Here is a 16,922-nt window from a genome sequence, read left to right on the forward strand (position 1 = left end):
GAGCACGGTGGCACCCTCCGGCAGCACTCCAGGATTAAAGGACCGCAGTGGGGACTCAAAGGGACATCAGCCTACTTCCCCTTAGCTGATAGCCTCCCACCCTCATCCAGGCAGCCCCTGAGTGCCCCCTGTGGATCATGGGTGAGACGGAGACCTTCGCGAAGCCCCTACAGGTTTCTCTCGCCCGGGATCTTCTAGCTTGAAAGGAGTCGCAGATCAAGAGTCCCAGCTGCTCTCCCCTCCGGCAGGGGGACTGGGGGACTGAAGAGGATTCCCGAGTCTTCCCGGGCAGAGTCCACGATGCCCGCAACACACCTGCTCTAGGGACAGTGGGCGTGTCCACGCCAAGAGCCCCCTTTCAGTGAAGGGCGGGAACTCTGGGTCTCCCAGCACGAGGAGGGAGAGGACAGCAGGTGATCGAATCTTCCCCTGACCCTACTCCCAAGGGTAGTCAGACCACCAACCCCCTCCCCGGGCGGAAATCTCTCCAGCCCTTCCTCTTCACCCCCACCCCCGTCCCCACTCAGTGAGTGTGGGCCAAAGGCTAAAGCTGGGGTCACTTGGAGGCCAGTGTCCACAGGTCTCCTGGTCACTAGCCAAAGGGTGAAAGCATTCAGTCCGGGGGCCTCAGCTTCCGATCTGCCTGGACTGCCAAAGAGGAGGGAAGGAGGAAGAGGCAGGCGGGTCCGATCCGTGCTGAAGATTTCGTTTCCTAATTTCCTAACTTGAGCCACCCACCGTCAGTGCGCTTAATGGTGCTTCTGGCCGAGTAATCGAGCTCTTTGGAGCGACTGACATAATGACCATCCCTAATAAATCCTGAATAACGAATACGCAAATCGACCGTCCTAATGAGCTGGGCCCACCGTAGTCTCCATAAAGTAATATCGATCAGCTTCCCCAGCTCCGGCCTCAGCTGCTGCTCCTAGCTCTTCCAAGCTCCCTGCTAGTTCTCTCCTCTCGGCAGGAGCCACTGGAGACCGAAGCCCGGAACGACGGTCGGAGTTGGCGGGCACCAGCGGCCTTTGCGCTCGCCAGGGCGAGCGAGGCGCACCAACAGTGCAGAGCTCAGAGCGCAATCGGCGTGCGGGCGAAAAATGCGGGAATCAGTGCCCCGCAGAGAAAAAGCGCGGGCCCACTTCCGAGCCCCAGCGCCCCGTTTTCGAATACATTCGGGTCTCTCGCCTTCGGCCAGATTATTTTGTCCCGGGCCCGGAGCCTAAGCTGCTGCCTCAGCTTGCCTCCCGGCCCAGGTTGCGTCCCGTTCTTCGCCCAAGCACACCTAGGCGCCAGCCTCCACCACAGCAAACGAGCCCCGGCCGCGAGACGGCCCCCCAGGCCTCTGCCTCCGTCCTCCCGGCAGTTGGCGCCCCCGAAGCGGCCGGGTTGGGTCCCGGACGCCGCGTTTTAGAGCTGGTGATCGGGCGGCCGAGGGGGTCAGGGGCTGGGAAGGAGTCGCTCGTTCTCACTCATGCAGTTATTAATTTCAAGGGAGTGTCACTTAGAGTGAATGAAAATAACCCGGACGCGTGGCCAGAAGCGTCGCGTCCCCCGCCCGAGCACAGCGCCCTTTGGTCGAGGCCGAGACGTGGAGGACTGCAGAGCGAGTCACATTTCAGTCGAGTCCTCATCTCACCAGTTTCCAGGCGCCCCAGCTAGGGGCGAGGACCGCAGGGTCTGGGGGAAAGGGGTGCGCACACATATTTTGGGGACAGAGGTTAGTTGAGGAGGGTGACAGAGAAGAGAATTCATCCTCCAGGGTCAGGGGCTGTTGAAAAGAGTGAGGTCGTAGTCTAGTTTTGGGGGGCCCGGCACCGCGTTGCGGGGGGGGCAGCCGCGTTAGCCTCTCCCCCATCTCCTCTTCCCTCTCCGCAAACACCCTGAAGGAATGAGGTCACGTGGGTGAGTAGTGGGCGGGACCTACTCTTGTCTGGAGGAAAAAAGCCATTTTGTCCCCCCCCCTCCGAGTCCCGGTCCCTCCCCTCCCCCCTCCGTCCCCTCCCCTCCCCTTTCTCCCTCCCACCCCAAAGCGCTTTCACAAACTCCTTTCTTACCATAGGTTTCTCCCCTCCCGCCGCCCGAGCGAGCGACACGGCTGCGGCCCCCCTCCCCTCCCTTCCCTCCCTCCCTCCCATCCCCCCCTCCCCGAGACCCACCGGACCCCGAACCCAGGTAAGCGGACGCAGTCTCCCCTCTCCTCTCTTTCTCCGACCCTGTAACCATCTGGGGACTGGAACGCGGGCCGGCACATCCTTCTTTACAAACCCCTGCCCGGGGAGGCTCTGAGCCCGGCCTGGTCTCGCGTCTCCGCCCCACCCCCGCCGGCCCCTCTCCTAGCTCGCCCCGTCCGCCTTTCTTTCTCCTTTTTTCTCTCCCCTTTTCCTTTTCCTCCCTTCCAAGATGGCCGAAGTGGGTTCCCCCTTTTAACGATTTGGCGTCTCCTCGACCACCACCTCTTTGTGCTGCAGCCCCCCTAGACCCTGCTCCCTAGGTAGCGAGGGGGAGGGTCCGAGGCAACCGCGGGGCTTTGGGGCTCCGCGCTGGGGCGGATCTCTGCCCCCCTAGCCCTCCCCACGAGTTAGAGCAGCCCCTGGCTCTCCCCCAGTACTCCTTTCGGTCTGGGGAGGGGTCGCTCTCGGTTTCTTCCGTGGGCACTGAGGCGTCGTGGACGCGCGAGGACTTCGAAGCCGGGAGGAAGGGGACGAGCTTTTCGATCGCTGCGGGGTCGGAGGAGGGCGCTCTTCCCTGCCGGGCGCCGTCCTCTCGGGCACCTCCCCCAGTCGCTCCCTTTTCCCCCCAATCCCGGGACTGGGCGCCCCGCCCCCTCCCCGAACCACCTCAGCGGAGCCTCTTTCTCCGGAACACCCCTCCTTGGGGCCCCGCCGAAAGTTTGGCTCTAGGGAAGGTAGGAGCGGCCACCCGGTAACTGGGGCCTCTGATCGTCAGACCCAGGCTCCTGGGGAAGCCGGGGTGGAGGGGGTAGAAGGAAGATGGGGAAGATTTATCGCGATATTTCCTATCGCCCGCAGAGGCGGGAGGGGTTTGGCCGGCTGGCCCCACTTGCACTGGGTAGCCCGACTGCCCCCCCTCCCTAGATCCTCTTGCTTCTAGTTCTAAGGGGGTGGGACCCCTCAACTAGCAGACAGCCCTACCCCCCTGTCTCCACGGGGGGCCCAGCGTGCCTCTCTCCCTCCCCCACTGCCCCCATCTGCCCAGAATTGCTCGGGATGGCTTGAGGTAGGGGAGGAGGCCCGGGGATGGCGAATTTTTCTGTAAATATTGTGGAGGCGTTGCCCCGCGCTTCCCCCTGGTCTTTGTCTCTCAGAGACCCCCGCTTCTCCGGCCGCGCTGCCTTAGTCTCCAGGGCTCCCTGAGGCTGGGGTGGGGTGGGGAGGTGGTCTCCTGGTGGTGTTTCACTCCGTTCTTACGCCTCCTTCTCTGGGCCTCTTGCAGTTTGTTCCTGAAACTCTCATTTCTCTTCTTCCTCCCCCCTCTCCACTCTGTTCCAAGGTGTTAGTACTTGGAGAAGAAGCATAAAGAAAGCTCTGTTATAGCTTTCTGGTGGGGAGGTTTTCCCAGGGGTTTCTTGGTTTGGAGTTGGGGGTTGAGGTCTTAGAGCTGTCTTTGGAATAATGCAGGAAACAGGCCCGAGGTAAGACTCAGGACTTGGGATCCAGAGAGAGTGTAGCTGGGTGGGGTTCAAGTTGAAGTCTTTTGCGGGGGGTGCTCTCTGCTGCTCCTGGTCTTCCCTGGAAGATCTTGGTTGATGGTGCTGTTGCCATGGGAATGGAGAGAGCCTGAACAGGAAGAGGTGACATCTTTGTGCAGGTTGGATGCCCACCTCACTCCTCCAGCCTCTGGCCCCCAGAGTGGAGGTTGCGAGCCGTACTGCCTTTGTTGCCGGAAGAGTTATGTTATAATTTACCCTGGGTAGACCGGGGATGCACAAAAGGTTAGTGTGTGTTTGTAGCTCTGGTTTCAGGCAGGGATATCAGACTGTGTGCTTCTTGGGGTGGGTGGGAATGGTTTGTACATCTGGCAAGCGTGGGCCTGGCTCTGGTCTGGCTCTATGTGTGATGGGGTGTGTCTGTGTGTGTGTCTGGCCAAGTGTCTGGCCGTGTGTGTTGAGAGTGGGAGAGAAAAATGGAGGGGGTGTGTCTGGCTGTGTGTGCATATGTGTGTGTGTGTATCTGGCAGTGTGTAACTGTGTATATTTTGGATATTTGTCTTTGTTTGATCTTAGGACACTGAGAGGTGGGAGGGGAGGGAGGGTAGAGTGAGCCCGGCCTCAGGAGACTAGAGGACTCTTTCGATGGTTCTGGCAGGAGGAGCACTCAGGGGTCAGGGAACACAGAGTTTGAATGTCCCAGGCATACCTCCACCCCCGGCTCTCTCTGCACACACACAAATCTGCAGGCTTCCACAGCTGAACCCACAAGGCTGGGAGAGGGATGGTCTTCTGGGATCCAGTACATTCTGGCTCCCTGAGCTTCCATAGAGCCTGCTTCCCTACCTGTATTAGGGAAGTTGGGCGAGGCCATTAGCCTCTGCCCGCTCTTCCTACTTCAGAGAGAGACTGTCCTCATGGTTATGTTTTGACCCTGACGGCTCACTGAATGGTCTTCTGATGGAACCTGGAGTCCTTCTGCCTGCCTGGATGGAGTCAGACCAGGCTTATTGATTCCTTAAATGAGTGGGAAGCCTAGCATGGGTGCCAGTCTGTAAAGAGCACTGGAATAGGAGTCAGGCTGTGTCTAGTCCTAGGACTGCCACTGGGTGACCGCTTGACCTGAGACAAGTCACCTCTTTCTGAGCTTCTTCATCTGTAAAGTGAAAAGACTGGACAAGATGCTTTCTAAGATCCCTTCCACTTCTGTGATTTTAGATGTCTGGATGTGACCCCGAGTGACTTTTCCCAAGACTTGGAGATTTTCTAGTAAGGGAGTTGGGTGAATTTCATGTGGGGGGAAAGCAGAGCAAAGAATCCTAAAGCTGAGAATCTGAAGGAGCAGAAGGCGATCTCTGGGTTATCAAAGATTGGCTATTTCTCAGGGGAAAAAGAAAAAAAAAATAAACTGACAAAGAAGTCTGAATTAGAGGGGAGCTTCCAGAAAAAGCCTGGTTAGAATGGAGATATAGGGGGTTGGTTTAGTGAGTAGGAGGCTTTGAGAAAGGGTAAAGATTCATGCCAGATTTGGATGACACGGAGGAGTTGGGGTTGAGTCCTGGGTGCTGATCAAGCTCCTTTCCTGCCACTGTAGCTGAAACCTGGGGGCCAGGAGCAAAGACTATTCCATCATCATGGGGCCAGACGGTACTGAAGGACTTGGCCCCCAGTTGAGGGTGGGAGATGGTGCTCAGGTTCACTGTGGGGATGTGGTTGGAACTGGCCCCCAAAGCGCTGCAGGGCACTTGCAAATGGCGCGGTCTCCCTTTTCTGCTTCTTGGGACTTGTCTCTTCCTTCCTCTCTTAGGCTCTGCCCTAAGGTGATGGGAGCTGGAGGTCCAGCCAGTTGTAGCTGGGGAGGAGCTAGGTGTCAGGTGTGGGGTCCTGAGGCCTCTTGGGGGGAGAAAGACAAGGCGGATGAGGGAACTGAGCTCCTGTTTACAGTTGTTCTTGGCACCTGCTGGCAGGGCCCTGCAGGTAACCATGGCAACCAGGTGAGGAGCCAATCAGTGCTTCTCCCCACCCCCAGCTCCAGAGGTAACAGTCTGAGGCCCCTGGAGATGGGAGAGGGGAGCAGGGAGTGTGGCAAGGGGGCTCATTTCTTAAAGCGAGAGGGAGGAACATTTCACTCAGTAAGGACCACAACTCTTGCCTTCACCCGTGCATCCAGAACTGAGCTCGAGCGGTAGTCTCGGTCTGAATTCTCACAAGTGCTTGCAGAAATTAGAGGGTGAGCATCACTGAGCTCCTGCATGTTGAGGCCACAGTTGGCCTGGCAGGACCTGGATGAATGGGAGGATGGGAACTCTTTTTGTTTTGGCTGCGCCTTGCAGCATGCGAATAGTTCCCCATCAGAGATGGAGCTCACGCCCCCTGTGGTAGAAGTGCAGTCTTAACCACTGGACCACCAGGGAAGTCCCTGGAAGGGAGTTCTTAAGAGCCAAGTGTCTGTTTTGGAAACACAGTGAATATGTGAATGAGGTGGCTAAGGCAGTGTGAAGCGCCACATGTGTGTGTGGGAGAGAGGGAGAGAGAAGAGGGCATGAGATTTTCCAGTTGCAATCTAGACCCTTGGGCTTCCCCGTGGCTCAGATGGTAAAGAATCTGCCTGCAGTGCGGAAGACTTGGGTTTAATTCCTGGGTTGGGAAGATCCCCTGGAGGAGGGCATGGCAATCCACTCTAGTACTCTTGCTTGGAGAATCCCCATGGACAGAGGAGCCTGGTGGGCTACAGTCCATGGGGTCACAAAGAGTCAGACACAACTGAGCGACTAAGTATACACAATCTGATCTGAACCCTCAGCAGATCCCCAAAGTTTTCTTCTTGGCTGTGTACACACACACATACATACACACACACACACACAGACACACACACGACAGGTAGTCACACGAAGTACCTTTGGAGGCCCAGCAGCATGTACACACAGCATGGATATTATACACACTCAGCGAGTTAGCCACTTGGAGTCTGTTCCCTCCTCTGGATGGTTGTAATAATATTTGGGCATCTTGCCAGGGGTTACTGTGGGAATAACCAAACTGTATAGTAGCCAGCAAGGTTTCTACATAATTATGAAGAGGGGACCCATGCAGGGAGGGCTGGCTGAGGGGGCGGAGACCCCTTTCCTTCCTCAGGCAGGTCTGGGCCGCTGCATGCATGCTGGCTCTGGGCTTGCGTGTTCCCCTCTGTCTGCCCTGCAGCTTGGTGTCTCTCCCACATGTGGTCTTTGTGTCTCTCTCTCTCTTTTGGTCTCTGGACAGCCTCTTTTGGCTATTTGGGTCCTGGCCAAACTCATCCTGGGGTCTCTATAGTAACTGCTGATTCCCAGCTGTGAATTTCGGGTCCTAGAAAACCCAATGTGTTGGCTTTAGAAATCTTTCTGGAAAGGAGAGAAGGATGTATGTTGTAAAAGAGCTCTGGGGGTTTGGCTGCCCTCCCAGGCCCCGCCCCATGGGCTTTTCCTCTGGGAAAGAGGACAGAGGTACCGTGGCTGCTGGCTACAGGTTGGATTTCTGAACTAAGAAGTAAGCACATCAGCTAGTCCAGACCTGGGCTTTGCCTGTCCTCCCTGGACCCAGCCAGGGCCTGGCTGGGTGCTTGGTGGGCTGTGGACAGAACTTTCTGCCTGGCTTCGGCAGGCCTCCCTGACAGCCTATAGCCTGTCACTGGGCAGCTTGTGGCCAGGCCGCGGATGGGAGAAGATGGGCAGGTGGCGGTGCCCACAGGCGGAGATTCCCGAGTGTGCCTGGGAGGGGCGCCGTGCAGCAGGCCACCCATCAGGGCCCGCGGTGGCCTCCCTGTGGAAGCAGCAGTGACAGGCGTTTTAACCAGACCCTTTGCAGTTACCTGCAGAGTCTGGGGCTGGGCTGGGGGTCGGGCTGGAGCTGTGTGTTCCCAACTTTGGGGGCCTAAGGGCCATCCTAGGTATTTCCTGCTGGAGCTCCAGGCCTAGAACCTGTGTGGTCGGCATGTGGTGTGTTTCCAAGGAGCTGCTCCAGGGCCAGGCCGGATCCCAGGGATAGTTGGTGGGATGCCCCCTTCAGACTTAGGGTGTTCATTCCCCCCGTGTTCCCACGGAAGGAGGCTTCCTGGAGCAGTGATGGGAGGAAGGAAGGTAGGATGGAGTAGAAAGACCCAGTCAGGAGGCTGTTTCCTCATAGCTCCCAGGGAGTTCACTTGTATGTATATGGATTGGGATTGGGGAGATTTTTAAAAACTCTGTTCTCTTCCATTTTCCCGCCTCCCCACATCCTCTGGAGAGTTGAGTGGTGCTTAACTTCAGTCCTTCTGCTGCTCCTGAGATAGAACCTGAGCTTGTTGCTCAAGGTCACAGGAAACTCCAGAGCCCTCAGTGAACACTCAGAGGGGGTCAGAAAGAACCACCCCAGTCTGGCTTTGGAGGGAGAGGAGGGGGCCATGGGCCCAGGGAGAGATGTTGCCTGTGGGGCAGGCAGAGTACAGTGTGGGAGGGGCTCTTGGATCCCGGGGTTCCTGATTCCATGTTCTATTCCCCAGGGTGACGCCCCCCACCCCAGCACCATGCATCGGACCACACGGATCAAAATTACCGAGCTGAACCCTCACCTCATGTGCGCCCTCTGCGGGGGGTACTTCATAGATGCCACTACCATCGTGGAGTGCTTACATTCCTGTGAGTTGGGGTCGAGGGCTGCTCCTGGGATAGGTGGCCTCTGCCTTGAGGAGCAAACGTGTCCATGTGTCTGGTGAGGGTCCCAGGTCAAAGGGAGACTGCCTGGGAGGAGACTGCAGGGTTCAACCCAGCAGTTCATTTGGGGGACTTTTACCTGAAATCTCCACTCCCTCCTTGAGTCTCTGTGGATGACGCTGCACCCCATGAATACAGAGTGCCCTGGTGTGCACCACGGGCTGGTGACTAGGAGTCAGGGAACTGGGAGGTATCTAGTAGCTTGGCTGTTGATTTGTTCTACAAGGGGGTTTGGAACTTGGGACTCACCTTCCGCATGGTACTCGACACTGGCTTCACGCACACACACACATCTGTCCTCCCCTAAGGATGGATAAAGGGCAGTTGCCATCTGCAGAACAGGGCTGTATTGGGTCTTTGAAAGGGCCTGAGCTGTGGGAACATGGTGGAGAGGAGGGGATACCTGAACCCGGGCAGGGAGTGTGGGGGCTGATCCTGGGTTACAAAGGGGACTCTAACTCTTCCTCCTCTCTCCACACCCCCCAAGTCTGCAAAACCTGCATCGTGCGCTACCTGGAGACCAACAAGTACTGCCCCATGTGCGATGTGCAGGTCCATAAAACCCGGCCACTGCTGAGCATCAGGTGGGCCCAGCACTTCCTGCTGCTCCCACCCATCCTCTGGAGCAGCTGCCCTCTGTCCCCTCTCGATCCTTGCTTCCTGAAGCCCGGGGGGCAGGTGGGGGAGGAGCATCGGGCATGGACTGTCCCTTGGGGATGATGTATCCAGCTGAGAAATTCTAGAGAGGCAGAGACAGGGCCTACAAGGACCCTCATGCCTGGGCCCTGGTTCTGAGAGAGAGGTGGGAAGAGGCGGCCTAGGCTGGAGAGTCAGGGTGAGATGGTTGCCGACTGGCTCCTATGTGCTTCTTTTCAGATCTGACAAAACCCTTCAAGACATTGTCTACAAATTGGTCCCTGGGCTTTTTAAAGGTACCTGCACCCTTTGTCCCCCTGCCACCAGCTCTCACTGCCCAGCCTATTGCTTCCCCTGAACCTGCTCCCTCTCTTCCAGATGAGATGAAACGGCGGCGGGATTTCTATGCAGCCTACCCCCTGACAGAAGGTGAGTGTGTTCACATGTGTGTGCACACGTGGCCCTCCCCCTGGCACTAGGGCCAGAGGCATGGAAGGCCAGTGGGCACCACTGCACTATCTCCCATCCCAGGGTTGGGGGGAGGGCTGGGCTCACTGCACTGAGCTCTGAGATCCCTGGGTTGATGGTGGGGTGCCTGTCCCTGCTCCTAAGCTAAGCCTTCCCAGCTCGCTCCTTCTGCAGTCCCCAACGGCTCCAACGAGGACCGTGGTGAGGTTCTGGAGCAGGAGAAAGGGGCTCTGAGCGATGACGAGATCGTCAGCCTCTCCATCGAGTTCTACGAAGGTGTCAGGCAAGTCTGGCCCACACCTGGCCCTTTCAGGGTCCTAGGCAGGTCCCTCCCCTCTGCCGTCCCCCTTCCCTGGGAGGAAAGGGCACTTCCGGGAGGGCCTTCCAGATGTTTGTGTGCAGTTAGGTCCTGCCTGCTCCAGGTTTTCCCTTGCTTCATTCCTTCTCCTTCTGCAGAGACCGGGAAGAGAAGAAGGGCCCCTTGGAGAATGGGGATGGTGACAAGGAGAAGGTGAGTGCTCAGGCCTGCCCAGAGTGGAGTATGGGCTGGGAGAGAGTGCTGGGGTGGACCCCAGCCCTTGGGTGCCTCTTCCCCAGCAGACAGGTGTGCGCTTCCTGCGATGCCCAGCAGCCATGACTGTCATGCATCTTGCCAAGTTTCTCCGCAACAAGATGGACGTGCCCAGCAAGTACAAGGTAAGTCCCTGGCCCCTTTTGAAACATGTGTCTTGTTTGTGGATGTGTCTGACAATCTGTGCATCCTAGTCATGGCTCATGGCTGGTTTGGTGTCACCAAGGGCTTGTGTGTTGTGTAACAGCCTGTGTAGAACAGTAACTGAAAACGACATTCAGGTGCGGCAATCTACTTCTGCTGAAGCCAGTGTGCAGAGGTGCATGGGACCAAGACAGTGTGTGCATGCCTGCACGCTTAGAACTACGGCAGAGCTGTGTATGTAAAAACTTGGGGCCATATCTAGGGCCAGCTGGCTAGTCTGAAATTTCCAAGGAACTTTAGGATATAGCTTCTCAAATCTGAACATACGTATGGTCCCCTAGAGGTCTTGTTAAAATGTAATTCTGACTGAGTAGACATTGTGTTTGTAGAAAGCTCCCAGGTGCTTCTGGTGCTGCTGGTTCATGGACTATTGAGGCTCTAGGACAGTAGATCCCAAACTTTGCCACATGTCAGAATCACATGAGGAGTAACTTCTCAAGATTAAAACTCGATTCACATCTTAGCAGTTAAAACAATCTCTGGAGCGGGATCCAGGCATGTTGTGATTCCACCGTGTGCCTTCTCCCTGGGGCCCTTTCTGTGCCTGTTCGCTCCTCTGGAGAACATGCCAGAGATAGAAAGGGACCCAGAGCACTGTGTGGATGGCCAGGGGTGGCTTGATGATGTGGGCATCTGCTCTGCATCCCTTCCCACCTGCTGGTCAGGAGTTATGTTGAGACAACTCTGAGAGGAAGTCAGATGCACTGGGCAACCTGAGGGATGAGGGATCACCTGCTCAGAGCCTCTTTGCCAAAAGGCTGGAGCCTTGAGCCGTCTGCCCTTTCCTCCTCCAGGTTGAGGTTCTCTATGAGGACGAGCCGCTGAAGGAATACTACACCCTCATGGACATCGCCTACATCTACCCCTGGCGGCGGGTGAGTGGGTGGGGTGGTACGAGCCTGGGCCATTACGTGGGCCACCCTGCTCTAATCAGAGACAGTTCATCCCTCGTCTCATGGGCTGGGCATGTCCAGGGTGGCCTTCCAGACCATCTCTCGCTGATGACCTTCCATACTCAGGAGGAAAAAAGGATCCTTGGGCAGACCACATGTGCAAATTTGGGTGGCCGTGGAGGAGTAAACTTTGCCTTCTGCTCTCTGGCCTCCCTCTTGCCTTTTTTCTCTGTCTCTGGTCTTACACGTGCTCTCTTCCTCTCCCGCCTTGCTTGTCAGTCCCACCTGTGTGTCTCGTCCTCCCTTTCTCCCTGTTTGGGTGCTATATGGTGAAGGTGGGTGGCTGCTCCATTAGCCTTTATCTCCTGACACCCTCCCCTCCCCTTCTCCCTGCAGAATGGCCCTCTCCCCCTCAAGTATCGTGTCCAGCCAGCCTGCAAGCGACTCACCTTGCCCACAGCACCCACCCCCTCCGAGGGCACCAACACCAGCGGGGCATCCGAGTGTGAGTCAGTCAGTGACAAGGCTCCCAGCCCTGCCACCCTGCCGGCCACCTCCTCTTCCCTACCCAGCCCAGCCACCCCCTCCCATGGCTCTCCCAGCTCTCATGGCCCCTCGGCCCCCCACCCCACCTCCCCAGCTCCCCCTGTGACAGCCGGTGGGGCCACTGCAGCTGCCAACGGGGGCACCTCAAACTGCCTGCAGACACCATCCTCCACCAGCAGGGGGCGCAAGATGACTGTCAACGGAGCTCCTGTGCCCCCCTTAACTTGAGGAAAGGGACCCTCTCCCTCTTTTTCCAGCCATGCCTCTCCACCCCTCCACTTTTTCTGGGCCCCCTTTTCCACCTCTTCTATTTTCCCCAGCTCCTCCCACCTTAGGGGTGGGGGATGGGTTTTATAAATAAATCTATATATATATGTACATAGGAAAAACCAAATATACATACTTATTTTTTATGGACCAACCAGATTAATTTAAATGCCACAGGAAACAAACTTTATGTGTGTGTGTATGTGTGGGGGGTGGGGTGTTCATTTTTAAGGGGTCTTGTGGAATTCTCTCTGTTCTTTTTGGGGGTGCCTAGAGGTGGAATTGGAGGGGCCACTTGAGGCCCAGTATCACTCTGCCCCATCCTCCTGTCCCAAGACATATGGGGTGCTGAGGGGCCCCCACCAACCCCCAAAGCTTTAGGCACAACTCTAATTGGCTGTGTATGGGGTCCACTCTGTTTCTTTCCCCCTCTTGGCTGCTGTCCTACCCTTACCCTGACCAGTGCCCTCCTCCCACCATTGTTGAATGTTCATAGAATTGCAAAGACAGTGCCTTTTACAAATGCAGCCTATCCCCTGGTTTTGAGGAGCAAGTGGGCAGTGGAGAGGGCATCTCCCTTACCTCCTCCAGCAGTGGAAACTTTGTATAAAGAATAGATAGTTTTGCCTCCCCACTCCCCTCACCCCCAATGCCATGTGTGTGGCCTTTGCATCATTTATCTTGTGGAAAAGAAGATTCAGGCCACAGGAGGCCTCAGCCCTTGAACTTCCCCTGTGGGGTTAACATTGTAAACCGCCTCACTCCTTCTCCCCCTCTGCCACCCAGAAGCCTGCACTAGCAAGGCTGCTGGGACAGTCTCTTTGGGGGCTGGAGTGGACAGGTGGAGGCAGGGTGACCTCAGATAAGCACAGACCCCAGATGTGGCCAAAGGCAAGCAGTCCTCCAGTTCCCTCCCCACCCGCAGCTGCGGCCAAGTCAGGAAAGAGCGACAGAGACATCTAAAAGCACAAGACAGGCCAGTAAGGTCTGAGCTCCGCTCCATCCTGGAGTCAAATGGTCCACCCCCGAGGGGTAGATGCCCTGCCCACCTGTCTTTCCTCCAATGTACATAGATCGGATCGGGGAGGGGAAGAGGCAGCACTCCAACACAGCTACATGTCTGGGGCCGGGCATCCCCCGTGGGTTTGTCTGTGTTCGCACCTTGTCCTGTGTCTGAGGTGCTGTGGCTGTACCCTTCTGCCCTGGGGTGTTTGTATCTCCTGGCTTTGTAATAAATGCTGCATACTCTCTGGAGCCTGTAGTTCTTTGGGACAGAAAGGACAGGAAGGGTGGGCGGGGTCCTCTGGCCTACTCTAGTCTCTGGGCTCATCCTGCTTTGCTGTTGCTGCTAAGTCGCTTCAGTCGTGTCCGACTCTGTGCAACCCCATAGACAGCAGCCCACCAGCCTCCCCCGTCCCTGGGACTCTCCAGGCAAGAACACTGGAGTGGGTTGCCATTTCCTTCTCCAATGCATGAAAGTGAAAAGTGAAAGTGAAGTCGCTCAGTCACATCCGACTCTTTGCGACCCCATGGACTGCAGCCTACCAGGCTCCTCTGTCCATGGGATTTTCCAGGCAAGAGTACTAGAGTGGGTCATCTTGCTTTGGGGGACCCCATATGGAAGGGACCTTAATTGTTCCCTCCCTGCAGCCAGTCTGGTGTCCCCAGCCCAGGTTAAGATCCCGGAGGGGGATAGGTCTTGTCCCTCATACCTGTGACCACAAGAACACCACTCTGGGCTAGCAGGTCTCTTTAATGGCATCTTCACCAGCAGGCATCAAAGCCAGGGCCTATTCCCAGCTGCGCCAGATTGGAGACCTTGGCTTATCGGAGCAAGCCCTTCACAAACCAGCTGTGGGGGCTGGGATCCCTGGGGTGAGCCACCCCTCAGAGTGAGGAGCCCAGTTCTGCCTTCTGCACCTGTTCACTCCTGTGGGTACCATCACAGTATGGGGGCTTCTGGGTTGCCTTGCAGGTACAGAGCGCCACTGTGCGGGTCTCCTGGGCCTTGAACTTCAGTGGGGATAGGCCAGTGCGTTTGAAGAAGTGGGAGCCATCACAGAAGGGCTAGTAAGGAAAAGAAAAGTCAGAGAGACCCAACCCTACCTGCTGGGGCAGGGCAGTGCTGGTAGGGACACAGCTGAGTGACACTGACCAACTTTTGTCATCTGTAATGTGACAGTAATCAGAGTAATCTCAAGAAAATAAAATGCATAAAGGTTTATCATGCACTCTGCCAGTAGAAAGTGTTCAGTACATATGTCCTTACAGGAATAGTTTCTGGGGGACCCAAAAAGAATTTTCAAAGCAAAATGGTATTTCGAAATGATACCTTATGTATCAGCAACTTTTATACTGATAATGGTTTTTTGGTTTTTTTTAATGGCTCCAAGTCTTCGTTGGTTCATGACATTCATTTCCTTTCCCATGTTCTTAAGGTACGAACTTCTCTGAGTGGCCTTTAAGACTGGACATCAATTTTGTTTGGCTCCAACTAACAACTGGGCATGTTCATGGGGAGTGGATGTTGCGGGGAGGGGGGTGGAAGGAAGGGGAGAAGGTGAGGTCCGACAGCAAACTGGCTGCCTGCTGTGAGCATCTATGCCCTTTCACCCCAGAAGGTGTTCCTACACAGCCTGGGTAATGGAAACAGGCCCAGACAGGTGGTTTGCTACTGAGTGGCAGAGCTGGAGCCAAGCCTCTTGCCCTTGAGTGAGGGTGGGGTAGGAGGGTGGATGGGGGAAGTGTGCAGATAAAAGTCAGCAAACTGGCCCCAGAGGGCAAGAGGCAGAGAGACACAAAGGGCCGGCCAGTGCCAGGACTCACTGGCAGGCAGCAGAGCGCCATGCTCATGAGCAAATCGGTAGCAAAGCAGGACTTTGGGCCCTGGGCTGCTGACAGACACCACATCATGCGGTTTGGAGTTCTGAGCCAGTTCTGAGCCAGCTCAGGAAGGAAAGGGGCCCAGAGGCTAAGAATGTGGGGCAGGTTCCTAAGGGATGGAAGGCTCCTGGGACAGGAGAGGGGAGCAGGCAGCCAGAATGACAGGACAACAAGAAACCAGGGAAGTCACAGAAACTGAAAAAGGGAGAGTTTTCAGGAGCAGACGCCAGGAAGGGGCATACTCGGGGACAGAGAGGCTGCTCAGAGTCTTCCTGATGTTGAGGTCTGAGGCCTGGGAACCCAGATGCTTCCCAGGAAGAAGGAAAGAGGGGAGAGAGAGAGGCAGGCAAGCCTTTCTGGGCAGAGCCGGGAGCTTCTGAAGAGGACAGAACTCTGGCCCCACCCACCTGCCCCAGGACTCAGTTTCTCTCTCTTTGTCTCCATCTTGAAGGCTGGATGCAGAGAACTGGGAGCTCAGGGCTGGCCCAAGAATATCCCCACCCACACCCTTGTGATCCCTCAGGTATATGTGGGAAAAAGGAATGTCTTGAAGGGGAGTTCCTGGGCCACACATGGTGTCCCCAAACCACAGATGTGATATGTCAACGGGGAGGGGGATACAGGTCTCTCACCTGCTTTTTGCTGCGGCCACACACACACCACCTGTAGGTTTTCCCAGCCACCAGCTCCACCTTGATAGGTGTTTTTAGGGCCACCACGGACTTGGCTGGGGTTTTGGGGAACCATTGGGCCTGTGGCAGGGAAGATGAAAGGTCAGCACATGCCCTGGAAGCACTTTTCTTGCCTGTGGCCATGTCCAGCTTTCCCAGGGCCCTGGCTGGTGACAGGCTTTCTCTGCATGAGGCTGATCTGACTCCACCCTGCAAGGACCATGCCCCACCCCCAACCACCGTGAGGCCCCCCAAGCTCAGGATAGGGAAGAGATTTCAAGGCTACGAAACCACATATGTTTCAGGGTCCAGGCTTTCCCTTCAAGCCCTGGCTCTCACCCTGGTGCCAGGGGTGGAGGGCCAGGATCCTGCCAGCCTTGGCGAGCCAATGGCACCTGGGATTCGGTTTATCAGGCACCAGGGTCCCTCATGCAGAAGCCTGCTCCCCATCCTCTGCCCTCGGGTCACCCCATCTCCTCTGAGCCAGGGCGAGGTGACCATAGATAGACAAGGGAGTCTCAGGCTGGAGTTTACAAAGCAGGGCTGACCTATTCTGGTTTCCTCCTCTGGTCTCTACCTCGGTGGTCTCTCTGGGCCTGGGGGACTCGGGTGGAGGGAAGGGGAAACAGGGCGGAGTTGGGGGCGTAGGGCTTACCAGCCAGGAGGTGATGTCCCGTCTCTGGTTCAGCGTCTGCAAGGCAAGTAGGCATCCGCGGGGCGGTGATTTGGAAACAGGAAAATAAAGTCAATGGAAAGCCGAAGACTTCCAGAGGGAGGGAAGAGACCGCAGGGCTTAGGCGCGCGTTAGTAGTACGAAGGTAATAAGGGCCCCCGAGAGAGGAACGGGAGTTGCTGGGGGAGGAGCCGGCACCCAACGGGCGCTCAGGGACGGCTGCGAAGCACCAGGCGACGCAGGGGTTTGGGGGAAGCTCAGCCTAGGGGCCGGCTCGGAGAGGCGGGGCGATGAGCGGAGGACGGTGGAGCGCAGGACAGGGGAGGGGGCCCGGCCGCGCGGGTGCTCACCCAGGCCGCCGGCCGCACGAGAGTCCCCACGCCGCGCACGGAGCCCATGGCAGCCCCGCTGCCACCACCGCGCCGCGCCGGCTCCGCCTCGCGCCCCGGTCACCTTCCCGCTTCCCCGCCTCCCTCCAACCCAGCCCCGCCTCGGCCCGGAAGACGCCGCGGGGTTCGCGCGGTGCGGGCCGCGGGCCTGCACGGGTCGTCCAGCCCCAGCTGCCGGAAGTCGGGCCGAGGAGCCGGCCCAGCAGCCCCCTCGGAGCCCCCAGGGTGTGGCGGGCTCTCCGGCGCCCCCTTTGGTACCCGCGTGTCTGCGAAGGACCTGCGCGGAGCATCGCCGCTCGTTTGGTTGCCTGCGCCTCCCGGCGA

General features: G+C 57.2%; 2 protein-coding genes across 11 annotated transcripts; one reads left to right on the top strand and one right to left on the bottom strand.

Annotated features, from left to right (window-relative positions):
- Positions 1–1,510: 1,510 nt before the first annotated feature.
- PCGF2 (polycomb group ring finger 2) lies at positions 1,511–13,232 on the top strand. Of its 10 annotated transcripts, none has more exons than XM_086357964.1 (10): positions 1,511–1,717; positions 8,187–8,322; positions 8,885–8,981; positions 9,274–9,329; positions 9,412–9,462; positions 9,676–9,784; positions 9,958–10,012; positions 10,099–10,197; positions 11,071–11,151; positions 11,566–12,167. In XM_086357964.1, exons 1-10 carry the CDS (start codon positions 1,511–1,513, stop codon positions 11,941–11,943), a joined length of 1,269 nt encoding a protein of 422 aa, XP_086214090.1. In that variant the 3' UTR covers positions 11,944–12,167. The 10 variants fall into 10 exon arrangements, with proteins under 10 accessions (XP_086214090.1, XP_086214083.1, XP_086214089.1 ...); XM_086357957.1 differs by lacking the exon at positions 1,511–1,717 and adding an exon at positions 1,911–2,172 and having other exon boundaries at positions 10,102–10,197; positions 11,566–13,232; XM_086357963.1 differs by lacking the exon at positions 1,511–1,717 and adding an exon at positions 1,924–2,172 and having other exon boundaries at positions 11,566–13,232.
- A 485-nt stretch (positions 13,233–13,717) lies between these two features.
- CISD3 (CDGSH iron sulfur domain 3) lies at positions 13,718–16,644 on the bottom strand. The gene is made up of 4 exons (XM_086357966.1): positions 16,560–16,644; positions 16,192–16,227; positions 15,498–15,617; positions 13,718–14,049 (listed from the first exon to the last, which is right to left on the bottom strand). Exons 1-4 carry the CDS (start codon positions 16,605–16,607, stop codon positions 13,870–13,872), a joined length of 384 nt encoding a protein of 127 aa, XP_086214092.1. The 5' UTR covers positions 16,608–16,644; the 3' UTR covers positions 13,718–13,869.
- Between the last annotated feature and the right edge of the window lie 278 nt (positions 16,645–16,922).

The sequence above is a fragment of the Bos grunniens genome, chromosome 19, assembly GCF_055505025.1.
Source record: "Bos grunniens cultivar Pamir isolate PY7600 chromosome 19, Bosgru_T2T1.0, whole genome shotgun sequence".
NCBI lineage: Eukaryota > Metazoa > Chordata > Mammalia > Artiodactyla > Bovidae > Bos > Bos grunniens.